This window comes from Panthera onca, chromosome C2 (genome assembly GCF_046562875.1).
Source record: "Panthera onca isolate mPanOnc1 chromosome C2, mPanOnc1 haplotype 2, whole genome shotgun sequence".
Taxonomy (NCBI): domain Eukaryota; kingdom Metazoa; phylum Chordata; class Mammalia; order Carnivora; family Felidae; genus Panthera; species Panthera onca.
The window spans coordinates 15,399,770-15,420,225 of record NC_138347.1 but is presented as its reverse complement, the minus strand read 5'-3'; the positions used below and the strand labels follow the sequence as shown (position 1 = coordinate 15,420,225).

General features: G+C 37.6%; 1 protein-coding gene across 6 annotated transcripts in view; it reads right to left on the bottom strand.

Annotated features, from left to right (window-relative positions):
* Positions 1-20,456, bottom strand: part of GRIK1 (glutamate ionotropic receptor kainate type subunit 1) — a 368,154-nt gene that overhangs the window by 24,015 nt on the left and 323,683 nt on the right. For all 6 annotated transcript variants that reach the window (XM_060640365.3, XM_060640367.3, XM_060640366.3 and 3 more), the window contains 3 exons: positions 17,495-17,613; positions 13,157-13,374; positions 641-866 (listed from right to left, as the gene is read on the bottom strand). In XM_060640365.3, coding sequence (XP_060496348.1) covers positions 641-866; positions 13,157-13,374; positions 17,495-17,613 — 563 coding nt within the window. The remainder of the gene's footprint in view (positions 1-640; positions 867-13,156; positions 13,375-17,494; positions 17,614-20,456) is intronic.

Genomic DNA, 20,456 nt, shown 5'->3' with positions numbered 1-20,456 from the left:
AATTTCATTATATTCTAATATAATTTAAGATAGAAAAATTATATAGGCATGTATAGGTACTGAAGGAAATAACGTCAAGAGGATTAATCAGGAAGATATTCTTTTAAAGATATTTTTTGAGCAGGGCACCTGGGTGGCTCCGTCTGTTGAGCATCTGACTCTTGATTTCAGCTCATGTAATGATCTCACTGTTTGTTGGTTTGAGCCCCGTGTCAAGCTCTGCACTGACATCTTGGAGCCTGCTTGGGATTCTCTCTCTCCCTCTCTTTCTGCACCTCCACCCCCCTTCCCAAATAAATAAATTAATTAAAAAATTTATATAAATAAAGGGAAGAGTTGTTCCTTGTCTAAAAAAATATTTTTTGAAGGTAAAAATAATACAGTCTATATATTCAAACAAATATCTAGTGGTAGAACTCAAAAGAAATATGGATTGAAAGTTTATTAAGTTAAATATCTGGGAATGGTCAATTCAAAACATGCCTCTGATCTACATGAGTATTTCCCTTATTTATTGGTCCACTAAAGGCATTGTAGGACTTCTCAGAGTGTGGAGTAGGTATCTCTGAGTTTATTCCCTTCTATCCTTCATAATTGACATTGCCCATCTCAGTCTTGGCTGATGCCTTGCCTCTCTTACCGATAGGTGTTCCCACTCCATAACCTTTGGAGTCAATGAGGCCCCCAATCTGAGTGAGGTTGCAATTTCTCTGCGTCACATACTCAATGCTGGTGGACTCCATCAATAGGGCATAGTCAGTGGTGAGTACTCGTTGGATCCCTTCATCACTGTTTTTTACCAGGGCTGTCTGCTGCCTGCTGCTCATAAATGCCCACATCTTCTCATAGGTAGATATCTTTGATTTCTGCAGGTAAAGAAAGCACACCCCCCCCCCCCCCCAGCAAAAGAGCTCTGAGAATATGCATCCTAAAGCCATTCAAAATCCCAGTGGTCCAAATAGTATAGGGATTCTTCCTTTTCACATAGGAAGCCAATGTTGATGATCCTTGGACTTCAGTTTGGTAGTTGAGCCGAGTCCAATTCACTACAGGGAAACATTGGAAGCACTGAGGCAACCATTGAAGGAAAAGGGGATCTTGCCAATTAACGATGTAAGACATTGGCTCAGAATCCTTTTGCTGCTTTCAGTTGGGGAAGAAAAAACACTGTTATCAATGACAGCATTTGCCTAATGAAATGTGGTCACTAAGAACAGATCTTCAAGGCCCATTGGACCAAGGAGTGACTAGCTAACTCCAGGACTCTATTTACTGACTCCATTCCCCTTCATCTACTTACCTTCAGTTGGCATTGTCTTACAGCTTTCTGGTATGTCCCTCTCAATACCTGACAGCATGCCTTTGCTGGGGACAGCCTTGAGATAAATCACATGCTTTCGCTGCTTTATTTATGAAAGAACTGCCATTCACTCTTATATTTTCTAGAAAACTTAGAATATAAATGTTCTTTTCAAGTTGAAATTCAGATCAGGAAACTGTGCTGTATTTATATGCTTTTTATGTACGTATTCAATTTTAATTGCAACTATATTTTAGAAAATGAGGACTGAATATTTCATTTCAAAGTGTTCTATGATTTTGTCTTTTCCCTTATTCAGCTTTTTGATAGATTCAATAATAAACCATAAATATGATGCATATGATATATGCATCTATACATTACATTATCTCATTGTCTTACTTTCTTTGTTAAAATATACTTTCCTAGTTTTCATATTGCTTAGATATGGATTTTCTATTCTTTTGAATAATGATCTATGATTAGACATTTTACATTTTACTCTGTAATTTCCATATTTTTCCAATTTTTTTCCTGAATTTGTCTTCATTTGCATCAACACTCCCCTCCATTTGTTTTGAAAATGAAATACATTATGGGAATTACTGATAATTCTGAGCTAATTCCAGCCCCTACACACTAGATAGCATCTTTGGCAAGCATAGGGTATATCATCTCAGGAGTGCAGAGAAGCTTAAAACATGATTTGGGGCCATAAGCAATAAATGGAATACCTGTGGAATCAACTCTGGCGTGGTTATTCATGCTCAAGTGGTCCTGGGGGCTCACTTAATTCCTAACTCTATTTAGGACCTGGGTTAATGCTGTAGGCTTTATGAGTTAAGGGAGGACAGATGGCTTTATTTTGGATTGTTAGGCATTTGAAGATCCCCCCTGAGAAACGTCCTGTGAGACAAACAACAATTCAATAAACAGTACCTTATAGATACTGGTATTTTATGGAAGCCATTCGATCACGATTAGGCCCCTGTGAATTACTCCTCAACCCCAGAGATATCTGCAAACTGGAGCTCATGTCTCCAAGACAAAGGCATGCTTTTTGGGAATAGGGTCAATGCCTCATTTGTTGGATGATTTCAACCTCTAAGAAAGAGATAATGCTAAATTTACAATAAAGAGCAACTCAAAGGAGTGCAGGGAGGTCAGTCTGTCTTTCGGCAGTAAATACACATCTGGGAAAATTATTCCTCCATCAGGGAACTACTTTAAGGGAAAATAATTTTCTTAGAAGTATGAAATTTTAAAGTTGTCAGAGACTTTAGAAATTGGCTCATTCAAACCGCCATTTTCAGAGAGGAGAAAATTTTGATGTAGAAGATTTAGAGACTTCATGAAAGTCACAGAACTAGTTAGTGTCAGGGCTAATACTGGACCCCAGGACTCCCAACATCTTAAATTAGATGTTCTTTCCACTGGACTGTAATGATCTTGGGAAGGTGGATATCCTTATTACAAAATTTCTTCTGAGAATGAATTTAATTTCATTTGCTCTACATATGACAATATAGCTTAAATTCATAAACTCATTCTCTGAAGCAGCTTGCTATTTTGTTTCATGTTAACACAAACTTGGAGTCAGCCTCCATATAAAAAATCCCATAAAACATCTATTTTTTTATCATGTTTAAATTTTATTAAAAATGAATGTTGTAAGTGGAAAACTGGATTTTTAGCCTAGGGAAGTTGAGGACAAAACAAAGTAAATGATTGGTTCATTTATGGTAAATGGACAAGTGTTGGGAGCCTAGGAGTTGAAGATCATGGAAGGAGATGAAAAGATTCAACTCAAAACCTACAAGCCTCTTATTGAGCCTTATCAGGTGTGGTTCTCAAATTATCTGCTGTGGGGGTTGTCTAACTTTTTAATACATGACAGACCTATCTGTGGTCTTACTACTTGTGATTAGCATACAGCTTGTATAACATGTGGCTTACTAAGAGCACTCAACAGCCCTCAAGGAGAAGTATCTGCTGATCATGTACTTGGTGCCATCACATAATCCGTGAACTACACAACTTATAAACTCTTAATTTCTTTTCTTATCTCGTCACACCTTGGTAACACAATGTTCCCTAAGTTAGCATGCTCTTCATACCACAATATGAGTAGTCTTCTCTATGGAGGTCTTCTTCTATCCAGAGGTCATGGATCTAATTCAACCACAACTACTTCTTCCTTCTCAGAGTAGAAGGTTATTCCTGATATGAAGTCCCTGGGGTGCTAGAGGGGAAGTCTAGCTGGCATGGACTCCTCTGAAGTGTCAAAGGCAAAACCTTCTTCTCAGTAAGAAAACTACCATTTGGTAGAGCACTTGGTCAAGTTGAAGGTACAGGAAACATTCTACAATTCCTCTGACCCCCTCTTGTTATTCTTGCTGGTGCTTAATGATGGTAAACAAAATGTAGCAGAGAATAGCACCCTTCTGCTTCCATTTAAAATTCTCTTTCATCATTTAGCAATTTTGCTATTATGGGGCTCCATTGTATTCCACATTTGGAATTGTAGACTATTTGAGAAGCGGGGGAGCTTAGAGATATGGGAAGACCCAAAATGTGGCTACATAAAAACATTTTCAACTGCTAGAAATATCTGTAGTTGGCCCTAACACCTTAGGACACAGTCGGTTTTCTACCACTGGAAATCTACAAGAAGAACTGCATGATTGGCACAGTTTGCCTTCAGGATTCTTTAACCTCCATGTTCTACTCTCTGGACCAACTCCTTTGTATTATTTAACTCAGGTCCTGACTTTGGAGACACACAGAGGGTCACATTTAGTTAGTGAAAGAACAAGCACAGAATTAGGATCTCTTTCCTCTTTACCCCTGAGTTCTGGCCATTGTCATACCCTGTTTTGTAATGTTTATTTTTTATTAGGTCAAAAAGTACCCTTTTGATAGCCATTAGATTTATTCCTTTTTAATACATTTTCCATTTTTAAGACACAAGTCTTAATAATTCTTTTTTTAAATTTATTTTTATTTTTTTTAATGTTTTTATTTATTTTTGAGACAGAGACCAAGCATGAGTAGGGAGGGGCAGAGAGAGAGGGAGACACAGAATCTGAAGCAGGCTCCAGGCTCTGAGCTGTCAGCACAGAACCCAACACGGGGCTCGAACTCACAGACTGTGAGATCATGACCTGAGCTGAAGTCGGATGCTTAACCGACTGAGCCTCCCAGGCACCCCACAAGTCTTAATAATTCTTAAATGGAACTGTTCGAATGATAGTCTGGATAGTTTTGCACTTCTAAATCTTCTGTAGTCTCAGCCTGCTAAGTCATTTTAAATAATACATATTAGAAAAAATAGAAGCAGTGAATGCCTCTTATTTCAATGAATATGCCAAAGGTTAATTAGAATATTTGTAAAGTACTCCGAGCTTCTTAGCAAAAGTCACTACAACCGAGAAGGCTTCATTTATTAAATCTTAGATCATCTTTTTTTTTTTTCCTTAATACTGCAGGAGCATCAGGTTTCAATAATTTCATTTTGCCTGGTTAAATCTGATTATGTGGCTCTTCTGATGCCGATGAAACATTGTTGGCAAAGATTAAGCATTTTTTCATCTAAAATCTGTTATAAGAGAGTGCTATAGCATCTCCATTTGATGACCACCATTTATTGTTTTTTGGTCTCCCTATAGTGCATGGGAGTTAAACACTCACTGGGAAATGATTTACAATGTGTCTGTGTGCAGTTAAAAACTACTTATTGAAAGCAGTAATAAGAACCAGAACATGCAGGGTTTACTGTTTGACAAACAGTATTCTAAGCACTTTGCATATATTAATTCATTTAATCTTCACGGTGATCACATGAGAAAGATTCCATTACCATGTCTGTTTTATAGGTGAGGAATCAGAAAACCACATGAGGAAATGATAAAGCCAGGGTTTGATTCCAGCAATATGGCTCCAGGGTCTGTGTTCTTAAGCAATGGGGCCGGGGTGGGGGTGGGGTGGGGGGATCCACAGGGGATCTGTTTTAATACACAGAACAACAAACTCATGACTTGGCTAGTTTTAACAGCTAAGTTTTCTAAAGAAACAATTGCAGTAAGCAGCATTGTTATTTTTCTGATAATCAGAGCCCCCTGTACCTCTTGTAGTCATCATGTAACATATGGAACTATTTACATAAATTTAGACAAAACGTAAGTATTTTCAGGAGTGTGACAGTTGGGACCTAGGAAGAAGTGTGGATATTGTTTATATTTTTTCCTTTAACAGTATTTTGTATTTCATATAGTTCTGTTGTTTTCAGTTTCAGGGTTTCTTCCTGTGTGTATAAATATGTGTAAATTCTTCAGTGTAAGATGGTCTTAAGACTGGTAGAACCTCTGTCTTATAGACATATGCCTCTAATATCTCATTTTTACTGAGATAAGCATTATTTATCACAATATTTCTTGAACCAGGTTATAAAGTTTCTACATTGGAGATGTATAATCCTATTATTTAGTAAAATGAATAATTGTGCAATTCTATATAAGACCAATACATCTGAAGACTTTATATAGAGATCCATGTTTATATATGCTTATATATATACATATACATATACATATACCTATATATAAGCATATATAAATATACATATATATATATATATATATATATATATATATATATATGACCACACACACATACATACACACTGGGATAAATTATTAATATTTGATCTTTATAACCTTATTAAAAGTGATATTATAAATGTGGTGAATATACGCACGTTTAACAAATAAAATGCCAAAACCAGTTACATTTTAAAACCTTCAATTTACTTTTTTTCTTGAGATAAATCCTGATTTAAGAACAATCTTAAAAATCAATCAAAGATGTGGAAATCATCTATGTAGAAATCCAAGCTTTGGGAGCAAATAGTTGCCTTCAAAGCAATCATTTTCTCTAACACACACAATTAAATATATTATTTCATTAAATAATACATTCTCACAAAATTTTAAAAATATTTAAATTACAAAAATCACTTCGAAAGATCTAAGAAAACATTTATCCTTATAGTGAGGGCTTCCGTCTTTCAAATGTATGTAATATGATCATTGCAGTTGATCATGCTCTTACCTTGATAGAAAGTTATGACATTTGCAGAATCTCCAAGGTTTTAAACATTCATGTTCCCCTTTAAAAAACTCCCTCAGTGGGATTTAAACACCTTTGCTAAAACATTTTTCATGTTTTTTTCCTCCTGTCTAGAGTTAAAGATTGGTCCATTACAGGCAATATTACAGGATTTGAAAAAGGTTAGCTTTAATTGACCTCATAGATTTCTTCCCAAACAAATACAGTTTTAACCTACGGGACTTAACATTTTGGGTACTGGTGGTAAAATTAGCTGAATCTTTCAAACACAAGCTAATATCTTCTTATGCAGAGAAGTTTGAGAAATGTCTTTCATTTTGTGCTTCCTTATATGACTATTTCTGTCTGAAACCTGTCTCCTCATAATGGCTCATTGCTTCAGTTCCACTGGTGTGGTGCTCAGTAACTTTTCTGAAATGTCTTTGGGCTTGATGACAGCTCCTAACCACCCCCTGGAAGGAGATTATAAAGGTTAGAGAGTCCCTTATTCCCATAGCTGGTCCAAAGTCCGTAGACCATGAAAGCCAGAAATGACAAGTCTGTTACGATTTTTTTAAACCTATTTTATCCAAGTCATTTTAGACTGAATCATGATCTAATCTGTGTAATCCTCTGGCTTGGGTCTGAGAGGATAGTGATTTGTTACAAGGCAAGCTTCTACTGCGAAACATTTCTTACATGAGTATTTTCTACCTTTCTGGCTCACAAGGACTTCTGATGTTCACACCACTTCCTGTGTGCACAAGACATGCTACTTAGTCACATGTTGCATTGTATTTAACAAGTCTGTGTGCATCTTGTCTCTTGATTGCTCTTCAGGTCTTCAAGCCTTGTACACACTTTTATACCTGTCCCTCTCTTGTCTCTTACAGTGCCAACCTCAGGTACTGGTCAAATTGGAGATCTTAGAAAGCATATAAATTAAGATGAATCCATCTGAACTACCTTACTCTGCTTCTCAGTTGAATTCTAAGGACATCCTCACCATCTGTTTCCTACCTACCATCTGGAAGTAGTTCTTCTGCAAACACCATGTATGCATTTAGGAAAGCTTCCAAAGACTAAGTCTTTGTTTGGCCTGGCCTCTGGAGGTCTTTGAGATGTTGGGGGCACAGGAATTTCCTCTGGATTTCTTTGTCCGTTAGTAGAAGGCACACCTTCCAGAGATCAGTGACAGTAAGAAAGTTGAACAAGGACCAAATTAGAGTTTTTTAAATCCACAGGAATTAGAAAAGTAGGACTTATAGGTAGGGGTGTTGAATGCTAATGGTGATGACGTTATTGGTGAAAATTACAGTAAATTCTAACGTCCTGATTGTTTGCAATTTGCCAAGTAGTATTGTAAACACATGACCTCTATGAAGTTATTTATTCCTTAAAATAATCTTATAAGCTAGCTTTTATCCTCAATAAACAGAAAGGGAAATCAGGGGCATGGAGTTTAAAAAACTTGCCAAGGTCAGTATAGCTAATAAGCTAATTATTATATTAACAAACCAATTACTATCTTAGCTGATATAGCTAATAAAGTCAGAATCTGAAGCTATGCTGCCTTGCTCCAGAATATGTAATCTGAAGCACTTCACCATAAATTTTAATTTATATCCCAGCAATTGGTGTTAGGCATATCTCCTGAGAAGACTGGCTGGTATCCTCTATCTCTGAACAATAGACTGGCACCATTATTCTGTTTGGAGGTTGGTTTGCAAGGGGCATTGGGATATCCTCCTTTTTAGACCTCAAACTGTGCTTAGACTTTTTACAACAATGCCTTCTTTAACTGGAAAAAAAATGTGACTTGCTAAACTGTCATCATGAGACCAAAGTTTGGACTATTCCCTTTACCCTGAAAGGTAATTAATAGAATTACATCAAGGAGAAAGAACAGAAGTTTTGTACTTTCCTTACCTTCTATGAGAGATGGAGAAAACTAATGTCTTAGTGCTCCATTATGAAAGGGAAAGCTGGAGCTGGATGCCATTGCTGTCAATTTTCTTGGGTATAAATGAGGTAATGGTTCGTGTTGACCTTGGGGATGCTACACCCACGTTGTGTCCACAGGTTGGCCATGAACTGACTGATCTTTGTACTTCCTAAGATGCTGGTGGTGGTCTTGGGGAGTTAGAAGGGCAGGGAAAACTTTTACCGTTCATGCGTTTGAAACAGTAGAAAGAACCAAGAAATTCTGCAGCAGAGAGTTGAGAAACCAATCCAGTTAATATCATATTATGATTTAGTATTATCCCTAGTGGGATAAAGAAAAGGGAGTTTGCTGAAAAATTCTCCCAAATGAAGTCTCTTGAGATTCTAAATTATTAAAACACTGACTTATAAAAAGAGTCCATTTATTAGCAATACAAACAAGACAAGGAGAAATAAAAGGTCCCCAAATATCAGGGGATTTCCTGAGACATCTTCAACAGTCCCTGGATGGCTGATAAAATACTCTTCCTCTCTTTAACCTTGTCTTGGTAATTGGCCTAGTGGTAACTGACATCCTTTGAACAAATAGGTATTATATCATCCCTAGTGTTGAAGACTTTAAGACTCAAAGTGCTGACAACCTTGAGAAAATATAATGTTTAATAAGCATCATTAACAGAGTGACTTTGGCCACAAAACTTAAGAGTTGTTCCTTTCTCTGGACAATATCAAATTCCAGGTGTTCACCTAAAGCTTTGTGAATGCATGTGAAATTGAATTTATGATTTAACCCTGGTTTTCTTGTGTAAACACAGTCTCTGATGACCAATGTAGTTATTCTGTATACAAATGACTCAGTGAAGGAAAACTGCTTCAGCCTTTCCTGTCTTAGACACATAGTACCTTGACTAACACTTGCTTAATAGATGTCAGTTTATTCCCTCAGCCTTACCTGAATTCAGATGGTAGAGAGTGGAATTTCACCTGAGCTATTTGAACAAATTAAATTTTGGGGTGTTTTTCATGTTGAAAATCAAGTAAACTAAATTTGAAATCTAGGGTTGTGCTGCCTGCAAGAGTAGAAAAGTCTAGCGGAAAAAAACCCAATAGATTTTGACTGAAACTTTAGTAAGCAACTTCTGGCCACACTTTTCAAAGAGAAACTTCTCTAAATTCTTGTGGTCTAGAGACCACATGTGAGCAATTAGGGTATTTTGTGTCTTCACAAATTTTGATAATTTCTACAGTTCTTTCCTTTTAGGTACTTCCTATTCCATAGCTCTAAAAACCATTTAGAATCAACTTGAAAACAAAAGGACAGATTTCTACCATTTGGATGCAGCCAGAGGTAGGAAAAAAAAAAAAAAAAAGTTTCTTCCCCTGGGAACAAAAGCACTTGAAGTTACACGGTGTGTGATAAGAAAATGCTTATTAGAACCTTCCTTGTGGTTGAGTGGAGATGAGACCCATCTGAGCAAATGGATTATGACCCCAAAATGGATTCTGATCCAGGTTATACTAGGCGAAGACGGCTTTTCTTACTCATTCAATAGCCCAAGAGAGGATATTGTCTTCAATTGAGAGAAAGGGAGGGAGGGAGCCCCGATGGCACAGCCGAGGTGAAATGGTAGTGAAGAGCACGGTCAGGACTGAGGTTTTTGACCATTAACTACTGTCACTCAGTGACTCCAGGTGGAACTACCCTGAGAGCTGACAGCCTGGAATGTTTCTTTCCCTTGTGGAGTAATCCAGCTTAAGAACCCTGAGTGTGTATCCCTCTGAAGCTTTCTGACAGCTTGCCTCCCTCAAGGGGAAAACTAAATCGGATTTAGTCCTTGTTCTCTTTTTACAAATAAATTCCTTCTTGATAAATAAGGTTGCTGGGCTACAAGCTAACTTGTAAATCGAGGAACATGGCAACAGTGTCTTTTCCTGTGTGGGTCTCTATTATCCCTGCTGCTGTGGTCTGAATGTGTCCCCTGAAATCTGTATGTTGGAATCTTTAACTCCCAAAGATGATGGTATTAGGAAGTGAGGCCTTTGGGAGGTGTTGAAGTCATGAGGAAGGAGCCATTATGAATGGGATTAGTGCCTTATTAAAGAGGCTCCAGAGAGAACCCTTGTCCCTTCCTCCATGTGAGGATACAATGAAGAGTCTGTGACCTGAAAGAGGGCCCTCAACTCAACCATGCTAACGCCCTGATCTCAGACTTCCAGCCTCCGGAAGTGGAGAAACACATTTCTGTTTTTTATAAGCTACCCAGTCTGTGGTATTTCATGACAGTAGCCTGAATGGACAAAGACACTTGCTCTCTTCCCTCCCTCCATCTTTCTTAGAATTCATTAGTACATTTGTTTGGTTTTTGGAAACATGTTTTCTGAGGGCCTGCTATGTGCTAGGCATTGCTTTAGGTTCTGGGGACATAATGGCAAACAAAAGAAAGAAATTCTCTACCTTCAAGGAGCTTACTCTGAGGTTTGGCTGAAGCCTGCCTCTTCCATTGACAGATTTGTAAATTTGGGGCAAGCTATTTAACTGAGTTGTGCCTCATTTTCTTTGTATAATGGGGATAATATCAGTACTTGCCTCAAATGGTCTTTATAAGGATCAGATGAGATCATCTATGTAGAACATTTAGAAACAGAGTGCGTGGCTATGAGCTAGGGTGCTGGGCATGCTGCTACTTTTCACTGCTGTTGCTGGTACTATGATCACATTCTTTCTCCCTGAGATGTTTCTTGAATCATCATTTGCCTGGTGACCTGAGAGACCACTTTCATTTGTGCCTCATTTTCAGGGCCAAGGAGCAAGCAGGAACCCTCTATGAAAATGCCCGGGGAGTAGAAGTTGTGAGAGTAGCTCGTGACTGTTGTAGGGAAATGCACTATCCAATACACTGTAATGTGGCCACCCCAGGGTCCTGCTGGAATAATGGGGACCAGCACCCTTTATATACAAAGAGGCATGTGGGCAGAAGGAGATCAAAATGAGGCCAAGGGATGCTTTGTGAATACACAGATGATTTGCACAGGAGCAACGTCAGGCCCATTGCTTTTGCAAACGGCAGCCTCTCTCTCTTCTGTATTTGTAGTATACATCCAGAAGGTAGGAGAATCTTCTCTGCCTCTACTTATCTACTTCCCAATACTTTAAAACTTTCTGATACTGATGAAAGAGGTAAATCATTTCAGATTTTTTTCAGACATACCCAATTCTACTTTGGCAATGTCCCTCAGTCCTATATGTCTTGCAGGTAACTTTCCTGGTTTCTGACAAGCATCGTGATGAATCACTAGCTTGGAGTAACTTCTGTCTCTCCACACTATCGATTTTACAAAAATCCAAGCTTTCAGAAGCTTGGAAAGCCATATATTTAATGTCATTTGTCCTTAAAACAACACTCGTCTAGGGAAGAAACAATCACTGCCCTTTATACATTCACTAAATCAATGACATATTTCTTAAAATGAAAAGAATGTTTAAAAATCATTTTTTTTTTTCTAACAGAGAGGAAAAGTAAATCCTAACTTTTTATGGTGCTCTGTTTTTGATAAACCTCTGGGTATAGTTTACTCTTAAAACAAAGTAATTTTTATTTATTAATTATTGTTAATTGTTGAATAAAATTTACTGCATAAGTGGTACCTGTTTTGGTGAACCAATACTGGTAACAACGAATTGTTCCTTTTTTCACCCTTAGTTTTTTTATTCCTAAATTAGTATCTACTCAATCCTGGGATGACAACTTCATTTTTGGTAATCTAGATGTGAAACCTTGACACAGGTGTTTTTAGAATTTATTTCAGTTGCGCTACTGTTTTTCTTTTTCTTTGTCTTCACATGTACAGTTGCCTCTTAAAAGAAGGTTCTAACCCATCCCTGTCATAGACCAAGCTTGTGACTTTGAGCAGATAATTTAGCTTCTGAAGGCTTTGTTCTCTTCATAAGTAAAGCCAAGGGCTGACCTTCATGATCTCTAAGGTGTTTTTGTTATCTCTACACCTCCCAGGATCTATTGAAATCCCATCACCCCGCCTACCCATGGAGCCTATTGTGTCTGAGATTTCATAATAAAAGTACTAAGGCTTATTTCATAGGCAAGGAAGAAATCAGTTGCATCACTCTAAGTAAGTAATTACAAATACTTGAACAATGAAATGCACTTGACAATAAAACTATGTGACTCTAACTTTAATTCTCCTTTGGTGCTTTGGAAGGCACTCCAAGCTATTGGAAAGCTTCAGGCTACCCTGGTGGCACCGTCCTCACTGGTGCAGATACAATATTTGACTGGACTCCCTCAGAATGTTTTTGGTTCTGAATCTCCAAATAAATTCCAGTGTCAATACGTTTATTTGTTACCCGTTTCTATCTCATTAGATACAGAACAGAGAGAACAAAACAATGATATTCAAGTATTCTGTAATCTGATTGTCAGAATTTCAAATTAAGGAATCTTCGTTTTATAGGTTCCATGCATGAGTGATTAGTTAATGGGTAGTTGAGCTGTATTCAGAAAACAGCATTTTTGTTGCCGTTGTTGTTCTAGTGACGGCAAGAAGGTACTGACCTATAGATCTGAGTGTACTAAACTGGGGATAGAGGAACCAGAGAAACTGCTTTATACTGACTGCTGGGGGCACATAGGTTCCTTGTAATGGGAGTGTGTCATAGTAAATTTTATTATTTTTTTTAAACCTGCCCCCCCCCCCCCAAATCTTTATTTTTAAGAGAGACTCTTCTATTCCACGTTTCCCTCCCCTCGGTATGAGGTAACCATTGAGAATCCATTGTCAGTTTCTTACCTTGAAGAAGGTCATTGTGGATCCATCTCTGACTGCCCCATATTCTATTTTGGTTTGCTTTGCCAGATCATCTGCTGAATCTATGGGGGATTCCATTCTCTCCACTGTCAAGAAGGCAGCCAGGTTGGCAGTGTAGGATGAAATGATGATTAAGGTGAAAAACCACCATATCCCGCCAACTATTCTGGTTGATAGAGCTTTGGGCATCAGCTCTGATCCTGTGATGGTGTCACCAGAATAAGAGTGTTAAGCAAAGTTAAAAGAGAGAAGACTTATGATTCAACACTAGTCGAGAGAGATAATGCATTTTTGTGACATGAAAATTATAAAGCCATCAAAGACTTGCTCTCTTGTGTGTAGGTGAAATAGAAGTATTTTTTCGAATTAGAGCAAAATCTAAATAATCTTTTTCACTAATCACAATTACTGCTTAAAATGCAACTTACTGACATTTCATGGTATTAAATGTGTTTAACCTTGAGATATTGTATGTCTAAAATTTATAGAGTTAGTTTAGTTGCTTAGATCTGAGTTTGTTTGCTTGTTTTTGTTGAAAAGTCAACCCCCAATCTTTGGATGCTTTTATTAAACTTTTAGATATGTATCTTATTGTGTGAAATAAAGTGTTATCAGTTTTTATACAGCTATGAAAACTTTGAAGTGCTAACATATTTTTATTTAAGGTTAAAGGATATGAGAAACTTTTAAAAGATTAACATATTATGCCATTTGTCTCATGTACTTTAATAAGACATTAAGATTTTACAATAAAATGAAATAGGATAAAGCCACACTTGACAGCAGATGAATCCTTTTTCATTGTTTTATGCTACTTTTAAAGTCAAAATTATTTTTTTTCTAATGTATATTCTTAATTGACTGAGGAGAATGTATTCACTGAAAAACATACTTTTGTTTTTTTAAAGTGCTCTTTTATTAATTATACATCGATGACTGGCAGTTTCTTAAGTGGAAAGGGGCTCTTTCTGGTAAAAAAAATCCATTTTTATATGTCATCCAATGATTATTGTGAAAGATAACATGGAGAGGCACTTAACATGTTTTCTAAGAGACCCTTTCTCTCTAAAAGAAAGGGTCTATGGGCCAAGTGTCCTTACACAAAGGTTAGACATTTGTGAAAACTCCTTAGCTCAAAACTGTTGGTCAACCTGAGCTATGAAGGTCAATGAATCCAGTAGTAGAATTAAAAGGGGCAGAAGGGGATATGCAGGGCTCATTCCAATTGTACTGATTCATGGGTGAATTTTGGCTACTCTGCTTGCCTGAAATTCACCATGGGTTCTGTACTTGGCATTTCCTCCATGAACTTGGGGGCATGATAAGTTTATATGACTAGTTAAAAAGTGGAAGAAAAACACCCTAAATGTAAAAATCCAAAACGTGAAGTAGAACAGGGGAAATATCTGGTTTCAAAGATTCTTTCGCTATTCTGATTGGGTGTTTTGAAGTTTTGTAGTCAATGGCTTAAGATGGAAAGGGGAATTGGAGTTTACCAATCTACAGATAAATGAGTTTATGCTCAAATTTAATCTATAAACAGACACACATATTGCTCATGAAATCAAAGCCAGCTCGGGGCTCATGATAAGCAGATCAAGGTTGGCAGAGTTTCCGGGCGTTGAATTAACAGATATATTTTCCTAATGCTCTTAGGAAATCTAGGAGCTTTATTCTCTTTTAATGAGGTAAATAGTTTCACTGCGATTTGTATTTCCTTCTTTTGTTTGTTTGAATTTGGGTGTGTAATATTACACAGATTTATAATAGTTTCCATTAAATTGCCTCCAAGGATTTAGTGGGATAGTTTGTTGCTGTTGTTTTAATCTTGTGGTTTAATGGGATTTATATGCCTGTGGGTGTCTGTGTGTGTTTAATGCCCAAGGTTGTTTCATATCTTTGTACTTAATTGATCTAGCAGCCTTTTGGCAGTGTGATATTATTTAGATCTTTAGTTGCTTATCATTAAAATACCATTTATTTCATAAAATAGCCATGGGAAAGAAGTAATACAGTTAATATAGATATATTTTCTTAGCTTATAGTTATAGATTTTCTCCTATAAATTTATCCTTATGTTATTTTGTAGCATTCATGAAAATATAAGGTAGTAATTTGTTATTTGTGTAATTACGTATTATGTTATGTGGCAGCAAAACTGGATAAACCCATTGATAACCAACCTCTGACAGGTAACAAAAAATACAAATTCGCATCTAGCATATTTAAAATAAATGTACTTTTGAATGAAGTTGTGGAAATTGAAAAAAAATAATTAGTAGAAACCTACTCAGATTGCATTTTAAACCCTTGGCATAGGATATAAATTAGATTTCTGGATATGTCATTGTGTTTTTTATTTTCACATAGTTTTGTGACTTTCATGACCCTCAGTGTTAACTGAAATACTTAGAAATGGATTTCCTCAAATAGAGATGATCTGTCCAAGTTCAGAAGTAGAGAGAATGAAGTTATGAAAGCAATAAAAGTTGAGTGAAACATCCTTAGAAAATTTTGGGATGAGAGACAATACTTGCTGAAGTCCCTTTAGTGCCTTTTACGGCAGACATGACAGCCAATCCTGATCCAGACTTTGCTCACGCTCTGTAGAAAAGAGAAAGTCTGATCATCACATTAAAAAAGAAATTAAACAAATGGTTTCCAATTGAGTATAGTGACAAGCTTCTGCTAACAAGAGAGAGCACAACAGTTGATACAGAAGGTTGCTACCTGGCCCAATGCCACATGCTAAAGACAGATGCACTAGGAGTCATCGGTACCACAAATTTGTATACGATGATATTTCAACTGACAAATATTTTTAAACTTCTTGAAAAACAAGCAGAGTCTGGTTGGGGCTGACTGTCATGTACCCAAGGTAGTGGTAACGATCAGACACTGCATCCCATGGTTTGCTGTGGATGATGGTAAACTCCAAACAGAATATGAAAGAGATTTGGGGAGGTGGGTGCACTCATATGACACAAGGCAGTCATGATCATATATACCTGCATGGACTTGCTGTGTGCTCTTTGAAACCCATGTCTATATTTTTCTATTCTAATGGTATAGAAAGGCAAGCTATAGTGTGTGGGGGAGGGGTCAGTCTCCTTATTTTTTGAAAGTAATTCCTTACAAGATAAATGTCCTAAAAATTAAATGCATTGGTAAAGCAGTATATAGCTTCTAATGGGTTTTCCTGCAGAACTTAAAGTTCTGTGCTATGCTCTAAACTTATCCAACTGATTCGTAGTAAATTAGATGCTATGTCTATACGTATTTAACGATGCCCACATAAACTATGCTGAACTGCCAGATGAGAGAATTTACTCACTTTCCTCAAATATTTGGCATTTCCACACTACAGACCCTTGTTCTCTCTCTCTCTCATTTGTAGACACAGAATGTAAACATTTCCAGTGGTATTACAACAACTCCCTTATGAGGAGCCTTAGGTTCACCCCCAAGTAACAAACATGTTTAATATATATTCTTGTTGAATTTTCTTTGCCAATTTATTTAGCAGCTTATTGTCAAATGAGCAGATTATTCTAAAACGACAGCATCTGTGACTTATGATTTTCTTAAATTAATGCATTTAATCTTGGGAAGTCTTTTCTAGACCATACGCCTAGAATCAAAGCTGAGGAAAATCCACGAAAGCGTTGGATTTCTTCCAAAGTTTAAAAAAACTCCCTCCTCCTTCCCCACCAAAATCAAAATCCCCACATCATAGAAACTATAGAAAATATATTACAACTCTGTGGATTGAATTTCATGTCCTCAACCTTGAGAGTTTACTGTTGCTGTGCTTACTGATCAAGGAAGACTGTGAAAAGTTCCAAGCTAAGATGGATCCCAGTAGGGTTGCCAGAGTGGTAACAGTTTAGTTAGTGTCAGCTATTGGATAAATGTCAGCCAACTTAATTTTCAAAGGATTCAAATTCCACTCCTTTCGAACCCTTGGCTTGCACAGTTATGGCTGAAAAGGAAAGATCTGATACCTCCACCTGTGCAAATTTGTAAACCATTTCTAAGGTACTTTAACCTTTACTTCCTTCTAGGAACATTTGTATTCACTGCTTGGTAGAAGTCTTATTTTAGAAATATAGCAAGAGGTTCCATTTAGTTCACATTTTTATCTTTGCTATTTTTAGAACTGGCTGGGAAGGTCAGGTTCTATTTTTTTTATTTTTTATTTTTTTTGATTCCTGAGATGGTTTTTCAGCCTACCCTCTCGCTTTAGGGTGGAGTTTACCAGCAACAAAGCCTGTCAGCAGACTCTGGGATGCCTGTGACAAAGATGGGCAACCGATGTACCTTGCTGCATGAGAGCGCCAACTCCAAACCAGAAACTATTTAGTAAAGTAAAATTGTTTTCCACCACATCTGAGTCAGGGTTGCATGGGTGGGGGTTATACCACTCGTAGGGTGTAAACCTGCATAGTTAACAGAAACAGTCTGTAAACATCAGATAAATGCACGTGGCACCAGCAAAACTTGCTGAGCAATACAGAAAACCCAACAATCAATGGTGAAAGTAATCAAACCCAAACAGTAAAGGCAATATTCATCAACTTACAGCTTTGGTGGGCAAGGTTCAAAGGAGACTTGAGACATTATATTTACCAAACTTCTTATTTCTAGGCCAAGTGCTTTGGTTGGCTGGAATTGTACGTCTCCGACCTACATTTACTGAATTCTTCTGAGGTTTCATTCATTTCCATTTTACTGAACAACTAGTTGGGCTGTAAAGAAAGGTTCACTCATCCCAAGTGTTTACCCCACCAAGCAGCAATGACTGCTACATACACTGGTTTCATACCAAGTGTCAAGATACTATGTTGCTAGAGGCTGGGGGACGCAAAGTGAAGGGGTGTCTTGCCTGCGAGGGGCATCTGTGGACAGATGCTTAAAAGAAGTATGTGGTTTAATGATTTCATAACGCATCAAAAGACCTGCAATCGTGAAAAAATTAGTGAACAAAAAGGTGTGGATTTGGGGTATATTCGATTTTGTTCAGTTCATATATGGAAAGGAAAATCATAATCTTTCAATGAAGAGACAAAGTTTAAACTTAGAAGTATCCTGGACCAGGGAATAGGGATAGGGTTCATGAGTGTTAACTCTATAGCTTGTCTCCCTGGAGAGCTTTACATTCAAATTTCCCTTTTGATTTGTTTTTATTTTGTTGATAGAATGACGGATTGTAGTCACTTGATCAGCAGTCCTAGAAGGTTAGGAAGTCGATCTTCAACAGGTCACTTAACCTCTCTGGCCTCAGTTTCCTTATTTGTAAACAAGATAGAATCCAGATATCTCTGGGATGTGTGATAATAAAAATCTGGGGAAGAGATTTTTGGTTCTTTCTCTGTTTTCGAAAAATCTGTCTGACCTTTGTAGCCCAAGGAGTTGCCTGCTCTGTGGTTATTTTGTAGGGCTATCTTGCCAAGGGGCACTTATTTTTCCAAAGAGACATTAGCAGATGCTCGGCAAAGTGATCTGGAAATGATTTAAAATGCAGGAGTCCTTAGGCTGGAAGCTTTGCCATTTGCCATTGGGTCCTTTGAATGCAAACAGGAGCGTTAGAGTAATGTTAAAACCCCATAAAACCGATGAGAACATACGGAATGCTCTCCAGCCATAAGGTTTCAGCAGTAAACAATAGCAGGTTGCGGACACAATGGGGAGAACTGGGATTAAGGTGAATACATTATCTAGAGCGAAAAGCAGGGCACACTATGAATCATGCACAAGGAACTGGGCAGACCCTCTGAATGCAAAACCATTCCCTAAAACCCTGGACACCTTCTGGAAAGTGTACAGGGTCTCCTCATCGGAATTAGGGGTACCAGGATAACAGCCTTATAGTTTACGCCACAATAATGGTATCCAACTCATTACTGAACCTTCTCCAAAGCTGCAGGGTTCACAGCGCAGGTTCCTGTGAAGCTTGTGAATATAACTGCAATTGATAATGCCATGCCAATACATTTTAATTACTGTTTCAACAATATAATTAAGTTTTGAATTTATACACTCTTCTAACCATAGTAGTTTACTGAGCTGAAGAAATGAATACCGATATTAATGAACCCACTAATTGAAACAGTATGCACAGTAAAGATGCTGTTACTTCAACAATATCATTGTCACTTGTACGATAATTTTAAAATACTAATTGCAATAAATTAGGAGGCTCATGCACTCAAAAGGAGGAGTTTTCTAAACAGACCATAAAACCTGGCAACCACTAACCCCCTGATAGTCAGGTGTTTCTTCCTCATGTATGTTCTGATCAATGACCTCACCACTTCCTCTTTGAAATTCTGCTTTTAACTTGTGTCAGTGTTTCATACTTTGCAGTTCTAAGTGAACACTTAGGCTAATTTTCTATGGAAAAAAAGAAAACTGCCTAAGCAGCAGTATGACTCTGCCTGGTCTGCAGAGATATTTGAGGTTCTTTCTCTCTAGGACTCGGAGTGATTTGGGGTTGGACTGAGGACTATTAGCTATCAGTAGGATCCTGGACTATAAGACGCTGGTTTTTCATAATGCAATAGACCCACCTGTTGCCTGGATGTAGATATTTCAGTTTGAAATGCCCAATGCCTGCTTAAAGGTAGCCAACGTGACAGCAATGTCAGCATCAGGAAGGCTGGGGGAAAATTAATATAGGACCCGCACAATGATATTCTGAAGTTGCTATTCCCAATTGATACTGATCTTTAGTAAAATAACAGAGAAAGGTACAAATGTGCTTAGAATCTGTGTCAAAATTTGCATATAAAGGAGTAGCATTATGTTGAAATATAAAGGTTCATCTTGGGTTTATGTTTATATATGCCAAGCTTTTACTTGAATGAAAGATATAAAACAATCTTCAGACTGAAGATCTCTAATTAAGGGATTCTTTTTATGGCTGAGAATGAATATTGGACCTCATGAAGAAAGGGAGATATGTTCATCTTTTAAAGGGGAGAGCTCTATTTGAGTTTGTGATAAAACCACTGGGTTTGTATTACAACCTTTGAGTTACAGTCAGTTTGTTTTTTGCCAAAGCCAACTGAGAAAATGTTCAGGTTTAAGAAGGCAAACATGGGGCACCTAGGTGGCTCAGTCGGTTGAGCGGCCGACTTCGGCTCAGGTCACGATCTCGCGGTCCGTGAGTTCGAGCCCCGCGTCGGGCCGGGCTCTGTGCTGACAGCTCAGAGCCTGGAGCCTGTTTCAGATTCTGTGTCTCCCTCTCTCTCTGCCCCTCCCCTGTTCACACTCTGTCTCT